Source organism: Octodon degus, unplaced genomic scaffold, assembly GCF_000260255.1.
Source record: "Octodon degus isolate 3935 unplaced genomic scaffold, OctDeg1.0 scaffold00003, whole genome shotgun sequence".
In the NCBI taxonomy this organism is placed as follows: Eukaryota; Metazoa; Chordata; class Mammalia; order Rodentia; family Octodontidae; genus Octodon; species Octodon degus.
In genome coordinates, this window is record NW_004524579.1 from 33,433,734 (window position 1) to 33,453,989 (window position 20,256).

A 20,256-nucleotide genomic window follows, 5' to 3' on the forward strand; every position below is an offset into this window, starting at 1 on the left:
TTAGTGGTGAGAGTTCATGACTTAGATAAAGATACACTAAAGAGAAAGCTATGTTTGATGTTCCATGGACGTCTGGTCTTTAGTTTACTTGAAAATACGCTGTGACGTATTTTCATCAATGAAGGAATGAGTGAAGGAATGAAAGTCTCTATAAAATGCAGGTGTTTCTCATGTGTTAGTGTCATGTGTGGAGTAACAGCAAGGTTGTGAATAGAATTTACTAAAAAGAAAACAAAGCGGCAGTTGTTTGTAAATTAACTGCTCGCTGGGATTTTAATTTTATAATTTCAACTATATCTGCCCCTAGTTAATATGCTGAATTTCGTATTTTCTGCCCAGTGACATCAATTAAGCCCCAGATTTTATGTGCCAATGTCCTAGATATTTCTTTTTTTAAAAAAAAATCATATGAAGGTAATGCACTGGAGACCCACTCAGTTTTGGAGTAAAATTTCACTCATGAAGTATAAGCCTAAGTTAAGGAATTTGTAACTTTTTAATTGCATAACTCTATTTTCAAACAGCACAATAGTTACAGGAATGGGTTTAGTTTCTGTTCAGCTTAGTGGCTGCAACAGTTTACACTGACTCAACAAGTCTGAATCACCAAGCCACAAGTATTCTGTGCAAATCGCAGCCTCTAGAATGAGAACTGAACCGAGCACCGCGGTGCATCCTCAGACACTGTATTTCAATCTCACCTTTTCACATTTCTAGCAGTTCAACTTTGTTAAGGCAGAGCCCCAGTTCTTATATCCTACTTATTACTGAATTATTCTGTGCTTCGAGTTCATTTCATAATGAGCCAGCCAGAAAACGTTATTGTCCCCTGTGCTAATCCACCTGAGCACCTGTGAAACAGCCCAATTCCCCAAACAGGGTTACTTGGAAACATTAACACTAAGAATCAGTCACTACTTGAAACAGCGTTCTCATAGCAGCTAATGATATAATGATATACTGTGCCAACCGGTAGAATGAAAGCCATTACAATATTATTATAAGTATAATCCGGGAGGCATATTTAGAACGATATGGGTTGGGAGGGAGGAGCCTGCTGGAGGCAGTCAGGTACTCCTCAGATGACATCAAAATAATTTTTCAAAAACAACACTTTTCTAAGTGGTAACAGCCAGTAATGACAGTGGTAGTTCTTCTAGGAGTGTATGAGGAAAATCACCAATTGTCATGTACTACGAGGATCAAAATATGAGCCTCTCTAATACCATATTTCACAAAGGAAATACCCTTTATCTCCACCGACATGGCAACACTCTGAGACATTTTCTTTACCGTTGGTTCTCAAGGGAGCTTCCCTAGGCGGCGCAATGCCCCCTTCTTCTGTTTCAGCGCGTATTCAGAGCAAAATTAACTTAATGCACACACAGCACCTCTTCTGATTCTTCCAGGAGAAACATTTATAGACCAACTCTGCACCCTACTAGCATGGTTATGATTAATTCCTCCAGCGACAGAAGAGTTACAAGACAGACAAGCACGTGGCCGCTAAGTCACTTAGATAAATATAATTATTTAAAAGGTTCAAATTATAGCTTTCACATTCTTTCCCAAACTGACATCTACATGATCTCCCCCGAAGGGAAAGCCTCCGTCGGTGGGTCGCAGCCGGGCCTGCACCGCGGCGCGGGCGTCTGCACTTCCCCAGCCCCTCTGCAGAGGGAGCCTGTGCTCGACGCAAGCGGCGCCGCGCTCGCTCGGGGAACAGCGCTCCACCTAGGCGGTGCGACCCGGACGCAGCCCCTGGCAGGCTGCGTTCCTAGACTAAATCATGGAGCGTGCAAAACTACAAAATTCGTCCCACATTTATAAAAGCTCTTACTCCTCTAACATGAGCACACTTATGCACAAACACGACTGGGGACAGTAGAGATCAGGGCGGCAAATATATCCCATTGCTAGGCACAAGTTTAAAATTTAAAATAAAGCAATTTACTTTAAAAAAAAAAAAAAAAAAGTATCTGCTCCTGACCATAGATAGGTAGTCTGTCTCATAAAAGTATAATTATGTTTTCTTTGAAGAAATTCCTTATTGTTTTTTGAATCATTGACCCTTTTGCTGAATATTATTTAGTCCTTGAGTTCTGACTCGGATTTATTACTTTCAAACAAAAATTTTAGAATTCCTTCAAACCAAAAAAGCACGTGTTGAAAATCCAGAAATTGAGAAGGGGCAGGAGGAGAGAAGAGAGGAGACAGAGGCAGGGAAGGGAGGGGGAGGGGGAGGGGAGAAAGAAAATTTTGCTATTAGAATAAGAAATTGTTTCAACGAACTTGTAAAAAGTTTTTAAAATGCTATTCAATCGAATATCAAGCGAGCATCCATAGTGTTCCATAATACAGTTTGCAGCACATGGTTTTATAATTTCAAAATATATGTACAAGTCTTGTGACAATTTTCTTTCTAGGTAAAGCAGCCTTGCAATGATATCTCAGATTTTTGTGACTAAACCACTGAGATAAAGCCAAAGACATCACAACAAAATACTCTCTTGAGTCACAGATAAGGTTAACAATAACAGCTGCCTCAACTCTCTCTCTCCTTTCTCCACAAACAAGTACAATTTTACATTAAAGGCTCCTGTTTAGGTTACTGAAATCTTAAAAAGTACTGATAAATTCTGGCCAGAGACAGTATAGTTTTGAAAACATGGTTAGAAGTAACAACACACGATGGCAGCAGGTATAGCAAGCAGGCTTTAGAGGAGCCAGCTGAGGAGAAAAATGCCCGACCCTGGCAGCCAGAAAGGCCTGGTAGAAGGAATGACGCGCTTGCGCTTTGTCTGAGTGTTCCAAGCAAATAACTTTTCCATCTGTAAAGATAATCCAGGGATAAATCACAAGTACACTAGGTTTTCATCTAGAGTTAAGGTGTAGTTTTGTTCTCTTCCTTACTCTTTATAGTTAAAAATCTGCACACTAGATTTTGGTTTCAAGGTCCAGAGGAGGAAGGTGGCAGAAGAGGGAACTCATTATTCCAAAATTCTGAACAGAAATATCAGTCTTTTAGGGAATTTCTGGGAGATTGGCACACCTAATGGTATATATGTTGTATGTTTTGTATGCCTCTTTGTGTGCTTTTTTGAAAATAATTTAAGTAATAATCCCAAATGAGAAAATATATATAAAGATCCTCTTGTATTTGTATCCTATACCAGTAATTCATAAAAAGCATAACATCTTGAGCCTACAAATATAATGGAGAGAATAAGACTGGTTATTTTGAAAAAAGAATATATATATATATATATATATACTTTAGACTGTTGGTTTAGTAAACTCAGTGTCAGCCGGACAAAAAACCAAATACTTAATGATTAATCTTTTCTCACTTTTTAAAGTATTCACCAGTGTCATTACACATGCTGTGTAAAGTATGTGAATAAAAATTGTGATGAAATTTGTAGAATTTAATTGCTTTAAAGTCCTTCTATCTATACATTTTAAGATTTATAAGCCCAATTTTAATATCCAATCCCACATTTAATCTTTCATTAGAAAATGAACAAGCTAAAGTGGAATGCTGGGAGCTATTCTAACATTTTAAAGTAAACAAAGTGATACTTCAGAAAAATATCTCTCCAGGAAAGAACTTTGAAGACACTCCTCTTTTTACGTTATCGCATAATTAGCCACGTCTAGAATTCTCTATACACAACAGGGTCCAGGTGGTGGGCACTCAGCTTACTTGTGACAGATATACCTTCATAAACGTATTTCATTCTAAAGAAAATTGTATTATTATTACTGAAGTTAAAATATGTTTACATGGAAAGCAAACTGAATTACAACTTCACCACTTTGGTTTCTTTAAGATGAAAAGCAAAAGTAATGGGGAACATTTAAGTACCATGTGTTACTGTCATACGGATTTTGTGGGTCTCTCATAAGGTAAAAACAATTTAACAATTTTTCTTTTAAATTATGATTTCTTCAAGTATCTGGTCCAAAGTATCTTGAGGAATGAATTCAATAGCATATTTGAAATCTGTATATATGGGAGCTTTAATATAATGGAAAATACAAAGGACAATTAATAGTGTCAGCATTATCCACTTTTCCAATACTCAATAATCTCTTTGTAAAAGCGAGCCTAATCCAGATTTAAAGATTTTATTTTATTTAAGTATTCTTTCCTTAGGCAAACTGTTAAATATGGTATAAATATACACTGAGTTTTTAATTTTCAATCCACCTAACGGGTTAGTTACAGCTCAGATTTTCTTGTGTTTAAATCTTATTTTAGAATCTCTATGACAGCAGAAATTGTTCTCCTTAGGGTTCATGTGTCCAAAATTATGTCTGGCCACTTAAAGTTTGCCAAATTTTCCTGAATTAAAAAATTCAATTTAATTTACAAAATAGACTTTACAGAAAAGTGCAGTTTTTGAAAATATCACTAAACATGAGAGGCATGAACTCTTTTGAACACAACTTCCTATTTCCAGAAAATTGCAAAGTCCCAGCAATTCCAAATGCAGTCAAAATGAGATTATCACTGACATTTCAAAGCAGATTAGAAGTGGAGACATACTCTACCAATGCTTGAAATAGATAACACACACACACACACACACACACACACACACACACGATAAGAAGGTAAAGGCCTATGTGTTTACATGTCAATGGCGACAATACAATTACTGAAAGACAATATTCAGGGGTTTTTTTTGGTCTTGTTTTGTTTTTTTACTGCGTGAGACTATCTTAAAATGGTCTGGTCTAAAGTATAAAAATTGTAACTTTGTAGACTTTAATACTTTCATGTTATTTTTGTAAGAACCACCCATCATTTCCCCTAAACTATAATTTAATATGGTACATGATTTTTTTCTCTGTAGGAATCCATGATTATACATTTGTGTATAATCGTTAGGCTACAGAAAAACAAGAAATTCACTAGAAAGGGCATTAAATTGGAAAGCCTTATGTTTACGATGAAATACGGCTGAAGATCAGAAAACCCAAGATGTAGCAATGTAAGAAGGCCAGAGGTTCACATGCAGATTCAACAGATTAGACATGTAAAACAAACTCTGGCACTAACTAAACACAAAGCTTTATTACTGAATTCTCATCAGAAGATGAAGACTACAAGAAATCGGGATGTGGCAAAAAAAAGAGCAATGTACCAAAATTTGAACAGAGAACATGGAAATGTTCTGCAGCAATAAGGGGCTCTTGTGGACATTTGGATAGCTGTCACTTTGCCACAGTGTTTCCTTAATCAATCAAACAAACAAACAAACAAAATCACCCCTCTGGTCTTGCCCCTCTGCACTCTGGAGTAGTCTTCACTCCCTCTGTTGCTGTTGATCAGTAGGCCCTACCCATGGTTCTTGCACAGCCCCATGCCATATTTTTAAGGTGGCTTCAGGTCTCTAGATGCAGTACACAGTACAAACACACATTCTGGATCCTGGCATGATGTCAGGCCAGGCTTATGTTTTCTCTCTCCACAGATGCAACGGAGTTATCAAAACAGAGCCAGGCAATCCCATCCCTCTCCTGATAGGCGGTTAAGATGCTGCCCAATAGTGCCAAAGGAAGTCCAGCCTCCATCCCACAGTGGTGGCACAAATACTACTTGACTATGGAATGGCACAGTGCAAAATTCTTTTGTCTTATCTTATGGAAGAGAGGGGCCCCATTTCAAAAAAGGAGAAAAGAGAGAGTTGACACAACAGATAGTGACAGATTTATTACTATTTATTATGGTAAATATGTACTGCAGAAAACATATAAATGTCTATCTAGTAGTATTTACTCCAAAAGAAAACTTTAATGTCCCCAGTCTTCTACTATCTGTTATATACATGCTCAGAACATACTGAAACAAGTCAGAGAAGTATTTCTTATCAGAGAATAATCAGTGCTATTTGAATTTTAAAAAGAATAAGCATAGGAAAGGTATAAAATATGGAATATAGATTTCCTGGAGCAAAACTGTTATAGTCTCAAGCTCAAATCATTTTTTGTAGTGGTAAGTCACATGGTCTTATTAAGTAATAAGCAATTATTACTTATAATCACAGCAATTGCTTATAAGTAATAAGCAGTCAATATATACAACAAAAGTAATATAAACAGACGACCCCTATTTAAACAGAACTGAGATACTTTGAAGCATCATGCAAGTAGGTGATTGTATGTTCAAATTACTCAAACTACCTTATTCTTCCTCTTCAGGACAAAATTTCCACTTTAATTGAACTTCCCTTCTCTATTCTATCTTTCAAACAATAACTATTTACCAAAATATTCCTTAAACAGTATTAAGATATCTAGCCAAGAAAACCCTGTAGAGTTAATCATAAACTGACCATCAACAGCCCAAAATTAGATCATACAAACTAAATTTCCAATTACTGACTTATTACAAAGAAAGAAAAAACGCACGTGTATTTCTGAACATATCACAATAGGCCAGCAACACAGAAATTGCCTTAATAGAAAGAAAGAAAAAAAAAACTGTACTGGTAAAATTTTCTTTAAGAAGCAGTTAGTTCTAAAGAAATACTGAAAAATTTACAAAGAATTAAGAAAATTGTTGGGCATCCTTTTACTATCTAACGTCACACCAAAGTACTCCTCAGAAACTGTGTATTTCTGCATAACTTTAGCAATAAAAAAGCAAGCTAAGTTAATTTAAGCATGAGGCATAAATAGGATACAATAGCTTGTTTTTGTAGCTGTTAGAGCACAAAGTTATTTTATTGTTTTAGAACATTTAGAGATCCATTTAATGTACTTAATATTGTCCTTTTAAGTGCAGGTATATTTCCAAAATAAACGGCTATGAGGATTTCATCTGTTGAAGTTCTCATAAAGCCATTGAAAGCTAAGATTCCATCTAGATTAAACCGACCACTAAGTCAAAGCTTTAAATATACTTATAGAAACCTCTGACAATATTAAGTCGATTTCAATACAATAGACATTCAAAGAATAACAACTCACTTACTGCCAGTGTGAAATGACTGTTTTATACACCATTGGCAATTTCACTGGCACAATGCTCTTCCATATTTATGGATAATTTTGTGATGCTTCAGCAATATTATCAAGTCTGTGATAATCAGCATATAAAATTCATGTTTTTTCTGATAAGACTTATCCTGCTATATTCATTTAATAATTTTTTGGTTGAGCTAAACTGAAATCAAGTGAAATACACAGGTGTTTCGGTTAATCTAATTTTACCACATTTGCAAACCCTATTATTTTTTGAATTTATTAAAAATGAACTAAAACTAACACGTCAGCATTGATTGGTAAAATATTTTCAGAAATGTAAATTGAATTTATGCTGAGACATAAGTACTTATCGGACGACACTTTTCAAATACAAGCACTCCACAAAATTAAAACTCTGTACACATAGATCACGGAAAGAAGATCAGGGAGAAAAGGAGGAAGCAAAGAGGAAACAAGGAAAGAAGGAGGAAATCGTATTTCTATTTTACATAACGAAAAAATGACGAGAAACAGATGAGTTCTAAAAAAAATTAAATAAAACGTCTATGATCCAAAATAGGAACACACATAAGAATTCCAATTAAGAGCTCATGTGTTTCGGGTGATTATAAACCAGTTTTTCCTGTGCTGGGGCCAGGCTACCCCAGCAGCTCCTGAACACAGCTCCAGCTAACAGGAAGACCCAGAATGCTTTGGTCACAGCTGGATTCTCACAGTCATCACCTGGCATGACAGACATGAACAGCTACTGTTGCAGCTCCCTTGCAGCCTTCATTCAGCAACCTCTCTAGAAAATAGAGACATTCTCCCTGCACTCTGAGCTGAAACCCATGTAAATTTTTCCTAAATCCGCTCCACAAATCTCCTTTCGCATGCAAATCCATAAATCATCATAATACTGACAAAGAATTTAACCAACACATGAAACTAATACTCATTCTCTTGAAAGCCCATGCAGGTAAAAGTCCTCGAACTTCAGGCACCTTTTCAAGGCTCTCTTCAGAGCTTAACGTGCGGAATACCAACATAACCACCCGGTCTTCCAGGCCCTGCAATTAATCATGCCAACGTGGGTCAGGTGGCTGGGTGTGCAGGTCATTCCCACCTCTCCCACATTCTAGATAAACACGCTGCTATGGGTGCAGGGAATCTCATTGACTTCCATCTCCTCCATACTAATATGAAATAACACAAAAAGCAAAACAAGCAGCACTTACTGAAGATGGCAAACCTGGAGGAACTTTTCGAACTTTCTTAGTCTGTACCTCTGAAAGAGAATGAAGATGCCGTGAGCTCCCACATGCCCACTTTCCCAACTAACACATATGCAACCAGCACACCAAAGGGATCAGAAGAGACTCTTACACCACCCCAGAGCACACTGCCGCTACCACTATTAACCTTTTATTCTAGCAAAAATCAAATAAAAATAAAGACAGTCTAATTCACTTGTTACTCTTCTGAATTTTTTTTTTAAGGTTCCTTATGTGTGTAGCCAAAAGAAACCCAGAAAGGAACAAACACTAAGCAAGTTTTGCTGCTACTGAAAGTCATTAACATATCCACTCAGAGGGCTTCTGGAGGACTGGGTGTCACCAGTCTGAAAACTGAGGTGAACTTTATAGTGGGTGTGTGGACACAGGGTGAGAGGGTGGTATTTTTTTTAAAGAAAGAAAAAAACAAAAACAAAAAAAAACTACTAATGAACAACAAGTAACTGAAAGAGAGGAAGACCTTACCCATGGTGCTACTGTGAAGAGGCCTCCGTCGGGGGTTATTGCTAGAATATTGATAGTACTGGGAGCCAGGTTTGGTGGGCGAAAGGGTTCCTGGATTGCCCATATCCATGTCTCCTCCAAGGAGACTCTGCTGCAAGGTTAAGAAAATAAAGAAACATATAAGGTTACTTTTTCACATTCACCACCCCTAATTGATTGTTAGTACTCTTTAAAAAACCAGTGCAATCGAGGAAACAGCATCTGCTAAGCGAAATAACAAAAACAAAATAATAAAGAGAAAAGCAGTCTAAGAAGCTACGCAAAAACTGGTGAATTTCTAATTCTGTACTTTTGAGGGGAAGGTAGATGATTCTCATTACACCATCTATGTCTTCATCTTTTCAGATGAGCAGCATTTTACTTTCCTCAGAAAGTAGCACTCCTGTAAGAGGAATGTTTCTTTCTTTAGACATAGGCTCATATGTGGGAACTATGCATGCCCTTCCTGTACAAGGACCGACAAGAATCTCATTTTTGGAGCGCACACAACTCCCCGGCTGCACACTAGGGGTGAGGGTGGACGGACTCCTGTGCTAGGAACCTGCCTGTGCACCAGCACCTCCCCAGCCTCAGCCGTCCATCGTACGGGCACCCACAGAGGGCATCGCCAGCTGAGCTCAGAGGGAATTCAGTCTCGCGTTAACTTTCAAACTCACACGAAAAGTAAGCATTCTAAGCTAATGGGAACGAAGGACTATCAGAAACCAAAACACATCCCTGAAGATTAAACATTTACCTGAACATAGAAAACTTTCACAAATATCATTAACTTATCACGGCATGACAAATTGCTACATTTTCAAAACTGATGACATAAGGAAGATTATATGATAGTATTTCATTTTCTAAAAACTACATACAAACTTACCCATAATATATAAATCGTCTGATTATACTCTGCATTGAGCACACTGTTCTTTTAATTATTCTGATATGCAATAAAACAAGTGTAGATAGTACCATTTATATTAAGAACAAATTTGTTGTTTAATAAAGAAATTTTAAAATTAAGTACCAAAAAATCTAACTTTATCGTTACTTGTAATCAACTTTTACTGACTGAACTAATTACTGTCCTTGATAAAGTACAGAATGTGTTTTCCCTAATCTAAATTCTAATCACCATGTCACTCACAACAGACTTAGGGATGCTTCACTAACACACTATTCACATGCAAAATACTCTAAATAGGCCAATTATGACTCTGCCCCTGTTCCCTGGTTAACCCGCTGAGAACTGAAAAATTTCACAAGGCAGTCACCAACTAAAACAAAGGGTCCTTGTTTTAAATTAAGACAGTCTTTTTGATTCCTAAATAGCTCAACAAAGTGGCATGTCTTCTAGTGAAAGCAGTTGGTCAAATATGACCCATAAGCTGGAAAATCAAAAATTCAAAGCTCTCCTTTCTACTGCCATATAGCTAAATATCATAAAGAGACCTCTTTCTATTGCAAGAGATTTTTGTGAGTGTTGGATGAGTAATAGATAAAGGACTAATCAGCTACTGACAAGCTTGCCTTCCCTGCTTCCAGCCTGCAACTATTTCAAGGGACACATAATAAACATTACTTTAAAATGAAACTTCAAAGATGAGATTTTAATGTTGAAAACACATATTGAATAAACTCGTTGCTGGTATCTTTATATTCAGTATATAAATACCTGATAAAAACTAGATTGTTTACCAGCTGATGTCCTTATGCTGGATTATTACCTCTCTTGAACTAAAGATTAAAATGCTACCCAAAGACAAACTGAAACACAGAGTTCTTTATATATATAAAGATTTTTATCATTCAGGAATCAAAAAGTAGAACATCAAATAATTTTTAACATTCAGAAACTGCATTCAAAAATTTCAGAACCTAAACCTGAAATTTCACTCTTGGCAATTCTTACTAAGAAAGTCTATATTTATTTAAGTCATAATCCACATTTTCTTTGGAATTTCCATCTATAAAGCTGTGAATGCTCTGAAGTTACATCCTCCTTACAGTGGGGTAAATCTACAAAGGAATCTTCACACACTTGAGAAAAGGAGCTTGAAAATGATTTCTATCATTACTATTATTATTATCATCATGATCATCACCCTCCTCATTGTTACTTTACAGTACTAGGTGTTGAACTCAGGGCCTCATGCTTGCGACTATTGAATTACTATTTACCAATAATAGAGATAGCGTGTTGACAGACATTGCATCTACTTCTGCACTTTTTTTCTTTTCTAAAAATATGTACAATACCCTGGAAAGGGCTGAGCACATATGGTAAAATGCTATTTCTCTTTTTAATGTGCCTAACCGTTGGTTAATTCTTATTGGTTTTGGTGGCAAATGTTTCATTCTCCAGAAAGTAAATGCATTTAGGTCAGCCTAAAAACAAACATGCTTGTTACTCTAAATTTTAGCAGCATTCACAATAGAGCTGTGAAAAATATAAAATTATAAAAAGAAGGCAGCTAACTGGCTGTGGCTGACCTTATTGTTGTTAATTTAACAGAAAATCACTTCATGGGCCAGTCATAAATAAACCATGCATTCAACTCTTGCATATGCTGCCACATGAGCTATGCAGAGTGACACAGTACAAAGACCAGATAGCACTTACACACACACTTAGTGGCTCATGTTAATCCTTTTTGTGGTGGGGGTGGGGGGGGGGGGAAGCACATTCCTGTTTCTTTCTTTTTAGACCTGCTTGTTCCTTTTTCTTTTTCATTTGGACAAAACAATCATTCTTCTAAAGCAACAAAAATAAACATTTCCTTACAATTAAGGGGGCCATAATCACCTCCCTTGGGAAATTAAAGATAAAAATACGTGTTCTTATTATAGAGTACACTTCTAAAATGAACAATGACCATTTACTATTGTTTGGCCTTTATGTCAAATACTTAAGGCTGCAGCCATGAGAAAGATGAAAACAATTTCCACTGACCAAAAACCTTGACTTTCCATATGTGAAGAAGTTAACAACATTTAATTTAAGGTAAATTAAGTAGTCAAAAATGGATAGATTTTCGCTTATATGTGGATTTACATACACATGTCATTCCAAAGACAAATTCACACTAAATGAAAATTAAGTTTAAAAGCTAAATCGTCTTTCAAAAAGGACAAATTCATTGGTGCCTTAAATAAGATTGTAAAGATTTTAGGTTTTTCACATTGTGCAATCTCATGCACTGCGGTTATTCTGGGCCCCCCTAGTAAGCTGCCCCTGTCCGCCAGGAAACACTGGAAACCAAGATGTGGCCTCTCAGAGAGCCAACCTGTAAATCTTAAAGCCATGGCTTAGCATTTTGCTTAACTGTCCATGGTATGATGAGACAAGACTTTCCCTTTAATTCTAGCCAAAGGCAAACAATTTCAAGTCTTAAAATACCCTACCAAACAATAAAATACACTGACTGTGAACTGTGTTTCAATGTCTTGGAGCCCCTGCAACCCATTCTGCAGCACAGAGCCAGTTCTAGCACAGCTACTCTAATACTGCTGCTGTTTCAATAAAAATTGTTTGTTTTCCATCAGCTCTGGGCCTCAGACTGTCTTAAGAGTCTCAAGCCCGTCCTTCTTTCCTTTGAGAGATACTTCCTAACATCTTTGATCAACCACTAAACTTTGCTTATGCAACCAAGAATGCAAACCATGAATTAAACTTGAGAAACAGAAAAGCAGTATATATCTCAAATTAGATTTATAACTGAATGGTAATCAAAAATAGAACTAGCTGCTTGAAGCTTAAATTATCAACTTTTTTTCTTGTTAAACTAAAATCATCTTGCTCTGAACTATTATTTCATTTCAGTCAGCTCTTTAAATGTAATGGGTGGGTGGTTCATTTCTAAAAAGGAAGATTCTATTTATCCCTAATTATAGATATGAGTGAGATCAGAGTACAACGAATGTGGCTTTTTGGACTTAAAATTAATTTATCTAATAGATGAATGACCTTGAATTTTAGAGTTGGGACTTGGGAAAGGGAAGAAAATGAGTGAAAAGGGGGGGGGGGAATCTCTGGGGAAAATATGCCCTGGGTTTTTAGGGCTTTCTCTGATTTTGCGTCACTCTCGTTACGTTGTGATCCGATATCAGACACAATATCTTGGGGGGATGTTGTAGAACAGAGAAAAGCAGTCTCAGATGAAACCAGATTAAGCTCCTTTTCTGAACTATTGCCAAAAGCTTGTGAGCCTAATTCATGTTTGGGTATTCCAGTACTCACACAGCTGCAATTCTATTCTTTCATCACCAACCTAAGGGATGTATAGTGGCTTTGTATGGCAAACTGACTCTATAAAGCCAGGGATTTTTTTTATATTAATATGGAAATAAAACTCTGAACCACTTTAAAGCTTATGAATGCTACATATTTGTAGAGATACCTAATAGACACTGCAGTGTTAAGTACAAAATATCCAGGGAGAAAAAGTACGACTTAGATTTGTTTAAAACACTTCTCATCACAAATGAGGTCATTTCTACATAGTTGATTCTGCATGGAATCAGTTTTCAAAGACACTGCTGAATAAGATTCCTAGCAGTCATGGGGAAGCTTCTGCAAATCCCTGTCGAATAGCTGCTGCTGAATTTGCCATTCTGACCACAGAAGGCCCGCTGCTGACTTACTGTAGTAGCAGGAGGGGGCGATAATTTTGCTGCTGCTGGCACTTACTCCGCAACCTAGAATATATCTTGCACCAAAGGGCAATGAAGAACACAATATTTCCACCTGTCCACTTTTGAACTTCAAAGCTCAAAACTGAAGGTCAGTCTTTGGACAGTCTTTATCCCTGATCCTTAAAGGTCCAGGAAGACACCCTTATACTTTATTTTGATTTCAGGTCTCTGCCTAGTTTCAACAAAAGATTTGGGGAACTTAGACAAGATGACAGAGGTACCTTTCATCATCAGGGGACTTAAAAGTTTTTACCACGCTAAAGAGAAATACATAAAATTTTTAAATGATCATTTAGCAAAGAGTTTAAGGTCTTTTGGTGACTTTTAATTGTCGACCTTCAATGTGTAATGCTCATCATGCTTGGTACCAAGGTTGGCAGAACACAAACACATTAAGAGGGCAGACTCTGAGATCGGGCAGGTGAGGTGGACTCCCAGCTCAGAACCACACAAGCAAAGTGATTAGGGATTAGTTACTGTGACTGCTGGGGACCCTATTCTCCTTTATAGTAAGGGACTAATGAAACATTGATCATGTGATTATCATGAGTAGGCAAAACAACATGTGTAAAATGTCCAGCAGAGCTAGTATCCAATGCATATCCTCCTTCCTCTATCCCTCAACTCACAGTCCGACTTTATGATCCAATGATTATTATTTAAAAGATTCACCAAAAAGTTGAATGACTGTCAAATCTTCTTTTGAAAAATCGTGATGAAAAAGGTTTAGAAAGGTTATATATGACAGTGCTTATATACAGTGATGATAGTCTCAAGCCTATCGATATGCTGGCCCAAAGAAATAACTATTTTGTTTTGACATATTTAATAATGAAACTGGCCGACAACCTCAATAATTTGAGCTTATGTAGTCATTTTCCTAGAACTGTTACTAAGATTACTTTAGTGGCTCATTTAATTTTGTTTTTGCAGGCATGAGCAAACTGTTACTGTTAATTCAACTCAAATAGGGTCAAATTTAGTCACAGTTAGACAACTAAGTGCATAAATATAAGAAAAGTTTTATCTGTGATAAAATCTTATATAGCATGATGTTAGATAAATTCAAATTCGTATTATTGTATTAGCCACTGATAATAACCTCAAGTATCATTCAATTCTGCATTTTCCTACTTACAAGGCCAATTATGGTTAATAAGTGAATGTTTATGTGATACTTACCAAGCAACATTTTTTAAAAAGATGTATTCTGCTTTCCCTATGAGGCCACAACATACAAATACCAGCACGCCATAGTTTTGGTCAAAAATTTGCAAATAATTGACCTTGGACAAAATTATTTACTTTAGCAGTAATTACATTCCACAAAGCATTCAAAAATTCAAAGATATTGTCTTTCCTTATAAAAGAAACATAACACCTTATATTTAAATGTTACAATGTGATGCAAAGGTTGCCATGGCAACTATTACTTAATATATAACACAGTAATAGTCAAGTAAAAACTCATACATTTTGGTATGGAAATTATAACTGCCCAAGGGTTGGCCAGATTTATGTATTCACCTATTTGACTATTTCTCAAATTTTTAAAAAATACATTATTTATTGTATACACTAAAATGAGGAGGTTTTTCTGTGGTTTCTGAAAAGCCATTCAGGAATCCCAGGTCATCCATTACATATTAAAAAGGGGATTACATCCGTTATTGGGAAGGTGAACGAAGAAGAAAACATTAAAGCATTCAGCAACCAAGAAGAAAGAGAAAGAAAGAAAGAAAGAAAGAAAGAAAGAAAGAAAGAAAGAAAATAAGATTTGAAAAAATTTTATGTAAATACTACAGAATTTAATCCTCTTGTCAGTTGAAGCTCCTGCTCATGTCAAGAAGTTAATTTAATATATAATTCAATATACAGTAATTTGACATTGTATAACCACTACTTGCCTTAAAATATTATCTTCAGCAACTTCATGCCAAAGTAAAAATAGAACTATTTGAATATGACCTGTTAACATACTAGGGAATTAGCGCCACTTCTCCTATAAATATAAACATGTGGCTATTATGAACATGCTGAGAAGTATATTTACCCATGATGCTATTTAAGTAAAATTAAAGAATATCAAACTGTCACTTGTCAGTCTTCATCACACTGCATGGGGAACGTTCCATTTCAAGGTTATTATAAATGTCTGCCCCTTTGAACCTATCAAAACCCCTCTTACGAGTCTTGGCTCCCTGAGGGGAGAGACGAGTTCATGCAGCTTACCCCACACCTCACATAGGTGCCCAATTAGGTGGTCTATGGCACTCCATACAACATCACTGAAATAACATACCCTAATAAGACCTGCACCTGTAAATAAGGTGGCAGGCCTGCCACACGATGTGAGCAAATTAAGATTATCTGGAGGAGGAGTAAATGGATAATGGAACCTTTAAACCATCCTGAAATTATATAAGTCCTAACTAGCCCTCCGGAGCTGCGCATAGCCTCCTGCCCTGCATGCATTCAATCTTGACACTCAACATCCTCTGTACATCTAGAAGGTCTGGCTGATCAAAAACTGGCTGCCTTGGAAGTCATAGTAGTTTATATGCTCACAGAAAAGGAAAATGATATATTCACTCATGTTTTCACTCCATACAGTACCTACCAGAGACCGACCATGGGAAACAAAACCACAGCTATCTTATCTACACTCTTTTTCTGCTGAGCGTAAATCTGTTATTTTAGTCATTCCCATGTTGTTACTGCTACTAACACTGACCACATAAGGATTAGCAGTAATAACAGTAACCAAAGAGGAGGAAGACAACAACAAACACGAAATGTGCCTTTATGAGCAACAGCAAGGCAAGAAGATGTGCTTGTAGCAGCACTACTAGAACCAAAGGGTCTCCCACATGCAGGTCTTTCACGTACTGTGGAGCAGATGTTGCAGCCCTGGACCTACAGACTGAGACATTCAGAGTGTAGGTGACCCGGGTGATGTCACAAGGCTGGCAAGCAGTGGGCCCAGTCAGACTTGATTGCAATCAAATACTTATGTTTGTCCTCTGTTCTACACACCCTCTCCCTATTTGATTTTTCTCCCCAACGCCATCCTCCAGCCACTACTTGGAATTAACCATTATCATCAGTGAAATGTCAAGCTCGATCCCAGGTACCAAAAAGCAAAACAAAACAGAGCAGAACAAAACACTGTACTACAACATCAAGAACTCACATCTACAGCTTCCTGCAGATAACCTGAGCTAACTCAAGAGAGCCAGGCAGGACACGCATTAGTGCCACTTTCAGCCAGTAACTGGACAGTCCAGCCTTGGAAGACTTCAGATTCTTTCCTGAGGAAATGTTGATATGATGATGCCCACCTATTCTGAGAATTCAATCAGATAATGCGAAGTGTTTATCTAAACTCCTAGCATGTACCCTTTCTAAGTGATAAGGAATATTATCATGTACGTTTTAAAATATCTTACATATGTTAATGTATCAATAGTTTATGAGTTTATGCAAGTTTGAACAAGATGATAAGATGAATTATACATAAGCAACATACAAATACACTATATGTACTTTTCACAAGCAAGGAAGGGTTAGGCTTTTAAATAACATGGGCTTGAACTGCTGAAATCTCATTATTGTGCCTAGAAACTCGCACTACCTTTGATTTGTCTCTCTACAACCTGTTGTCAGGTCATCTCTAATCATTATTTCCACAATGTGTCAATAACCTTCTTTAATGAGGTTCACACTATTGTTCCTTATTTTTATTATTTGTTTTCCTGTCTTCTCTCATTTCTTCTTCCCGTTAGACTTTTCCTCCCCCTTGATTGCAAAAACTCAGCTGTGATAGCATTTATCACATTGTATGCAAGTCACTGGTTATGCATCTGATTCTCTCTTCTGATATGTGTGTCCCTCAAGGGCAGCAAGTGAGCTCCATCGACTGGCATCTGGCACAGCGAGCCCTGGTACAGAGCAAGCCCTCAGTAAATGCCAATGGGCTTGGTTAATCAACTATGGAATACGCTTACATGATTTCAAACATTACTGTCATGAAGATAACTTTTCTACCACTCTCCCAGCAGACACGTAACGCCCACTTTCTAGATTTTGTCTGTGCTTAGCTTTGCTCCTTTCACTTCCTGAGTGCCTGATACGAGCCTAAAGTCTCATTGGTAACATGCAGAAGACCTAATGCATCTTGTCCACAAAACCGCTGCTCCTTAATCATTCTCTCAGTCCTTTAAAGTATACTGGAACAGTCAAAGGAGAATGAGTCATCATTCAACCAAACAGCCAGGTTTTGGAGGGTCTGGACAGCTGAAGAAATACAGGCACTACCAGTAAGGAGGACGAAGAGATTCAGCAACCAAAAAGCCCTTCAGCAGAAAAGACAAAGACTTGTGGAACAGTACAGCAAAGACAGCAAGAAAGACATGGACTGTGGAGAACGTTGAAGAGGAGGCTTGCTCTGAAGAACTCAGTATATAGAACAGGTTAAGAATTAAAACAGGGGCTGGAGAGATGGCTCAGTGGTCTAAAGCACCTACTTGGAACAAGCTTGGCAAAGCACAGGGACCGCGGTTCAATCCCCCAGCACCACATGCCAGCCAGCCGCGCCCCCTGGTGGTCTGAGCTGGCCACACACACACACACACACACACACACACACACACACACAATAAATAAATAAATGTTAAAAAAAAATAAATCTAATTTAAGAATTAAAACAGCTGGTGAAAGAAATAATTCTCTTCAGTAGGCAGCAGGGACCATATTATTTAGAACTACTGATAACCAGCTGGCTTCAACAGAATTGAAACCACAGAAATCACCAAGGTAGACTACAGACAGAAACAAGATAAACAAGCAACAACTTAGAAACTGCACTTCAACCCAGTATGAAATTTTGGGACATTTCTTGAAAGGTAACAATATGGCCTAATCTTTCTTAGACCATGTCAACAATGGTTTGTGTGAACTCTATGCTAGTTTTCACAGAAAAGTAAAACTAAATGTGTTTTAAAACAAGGTCACTATCTCCTTAAAGGTCTAGATAAGTAAATATTTCAGTATTGCAGTTGATATTATCTTTCCTGTAATCACTCAACTCTTCTGAAGAAATTACTAAATCAGACATAACAGTCCAGGCTGTGTTCTAATAAAACTTTATTTATATAAAAAAGCAGTGAACCAAGTTTGGGCCCTGTGTGTAATATAATGAACCCTTTTCTAAGATGAAAGCATAATGGATTTTAAAAGGCATATTGAGCCCCACTCCACTGTCCTGCCAGTTCAGCTCCCTGTGCACATTTCAAACCTCTTTTCTTTTTCACAGCACTATACAGAGAAGATGTCACGAGTGCCTGTTATCAGCCAGTCTAGGCTTTCAGGATACGGACACTCTTTGTCTACATCTTCCTCTCAAGACAGCCTGAGGACAGTCAGTTTCACACATAATTGACTGTTTCCTCAGTTACCCCCTTTGCTCCATCAACCCTCTGTACTTACACGAAGGCCGAAGGCCGAGGCTCCCCACCTTTTCCTCCCATTTCACACTAGATAAGCTACTTCCAAACAACCAGAGAGGCCACAATCAAGTATCACCTCCTTAGCGCTCCATCCATAGTACACCAGAGGAAGTCAGATTCCGTCTCCCAGTACCAAGTCCGTCCCCCTTGCAGCATCAGGTGTTACTAGCAGACATGCTAGGGAACCTCCTCACACTGAAATAACCAGCCCCAGCGAGGAGATGTCTTCAGTAAAACAGTCATGCAAATAACAGGAAATGTCGACCTAGCATTTAATATTTCAGGCTCTGCTCTTGTATTAACTCATTTGATCTCACAAAGCCTTTAGAGACGAATTGTATTAATCCTATTTTTATAGATCAGGTGGCCTGAAGCAGAAAGAAGTGTCCACCTAAGATAATTCAAAGAATACTGGTACACGCACGAATAATCAAAGTATATCACTTCCACTAAAAATTCTTAACATCTTTTAGTCTCATGCTATTCCTGGTAATAGTACAGCACAAATTTTTGACAATTACACCTTATGCTCATCCCCAGAACTTCCTATGGTCTTTTTCTCTAATCTCTACCTGTGGACAGGTTTTAGAGATTCAGTTTCATTCACTATTCTTTATCTAATCAGACCTCTGAGCTCCCGCTGTCCCTTCCCTTAAAATCATGATCATCTTCCACTGCAAACTCCATTCAGAACTCAGGTTTCATCAAATCCTTCCTCAGCAAAGTAACTTCCTCCACTCAATCCGTTTTCTCCCCCAATATTCATGCACACAACTTTATAAGCAGCCTTAAATCTTTATGGGAAAGATGATACTAAAACACTAAGTAACCAGAGAGCTTTATAAAGTTAGAATAAGTCTGCCATTTTTGAGATTTTTTTTAGACTAACTGTGGAGCATTTGTATCTATAAATACTGGCTTTTCTCTCCAAGGATATAGGACAGGTATATTTTTGTTATATGTTCATATAATACCTCATTATAAATATATTTAGACACTGAGCATGTGGTACTAACTTGCTGAACTAGTTTACAAGCAGTGCAACAAACCATACAAGGACTCTGCAGAACAAACACTTCCAGAAGACGAAAATAAACTTGTGTATCAATTTTTAAAAGAACCAAATACTTTAAACTTTGCACAGAAATACTTCCCAGAAAAGGACTTGCATAACATTAATCTGATGACTTGAAATTAAGGCTTCAGATTTTTTAAAGCAAAGTCAACCAAATTTCAAATAGAGAAAAATGAGCGGGTGTGGGGTAGGGTGGACATGGGCACGCTGCAAT

General features: G+C 37.3%; 1 protein-coding gene across 12 annotated transcripts in view; it reads right to left on the reverse strand.

Moving 5' to 3' along the window:
• Tcf4 (transcription factor 4) overlaps positions 1-20,256 on the reverse strand; it is a 348,055-nt gene that overhangs the window by 112,583 nt on the left and 215,216 nt on the right. For all 12 annotated transcript variants that reach the window (XM_004623671.2, XM_023715119.1, XM_023715123.1 and 9 more), the window contains 2 exons: positions 8,739-8,868; positions 8,217-8,266 (listed from right to left, as the gene is read on the reverse strand). In XM_004623671.2, coding sequence (XP_004623728.1) covers positions 8,217-8,266; positions 8,739-8,868 — 180 coding nt within the window. The remainder of the gene's footprint in view (positions 1-8,216; positions 8,267-8,738; positions 8,869-20,256) is intronic.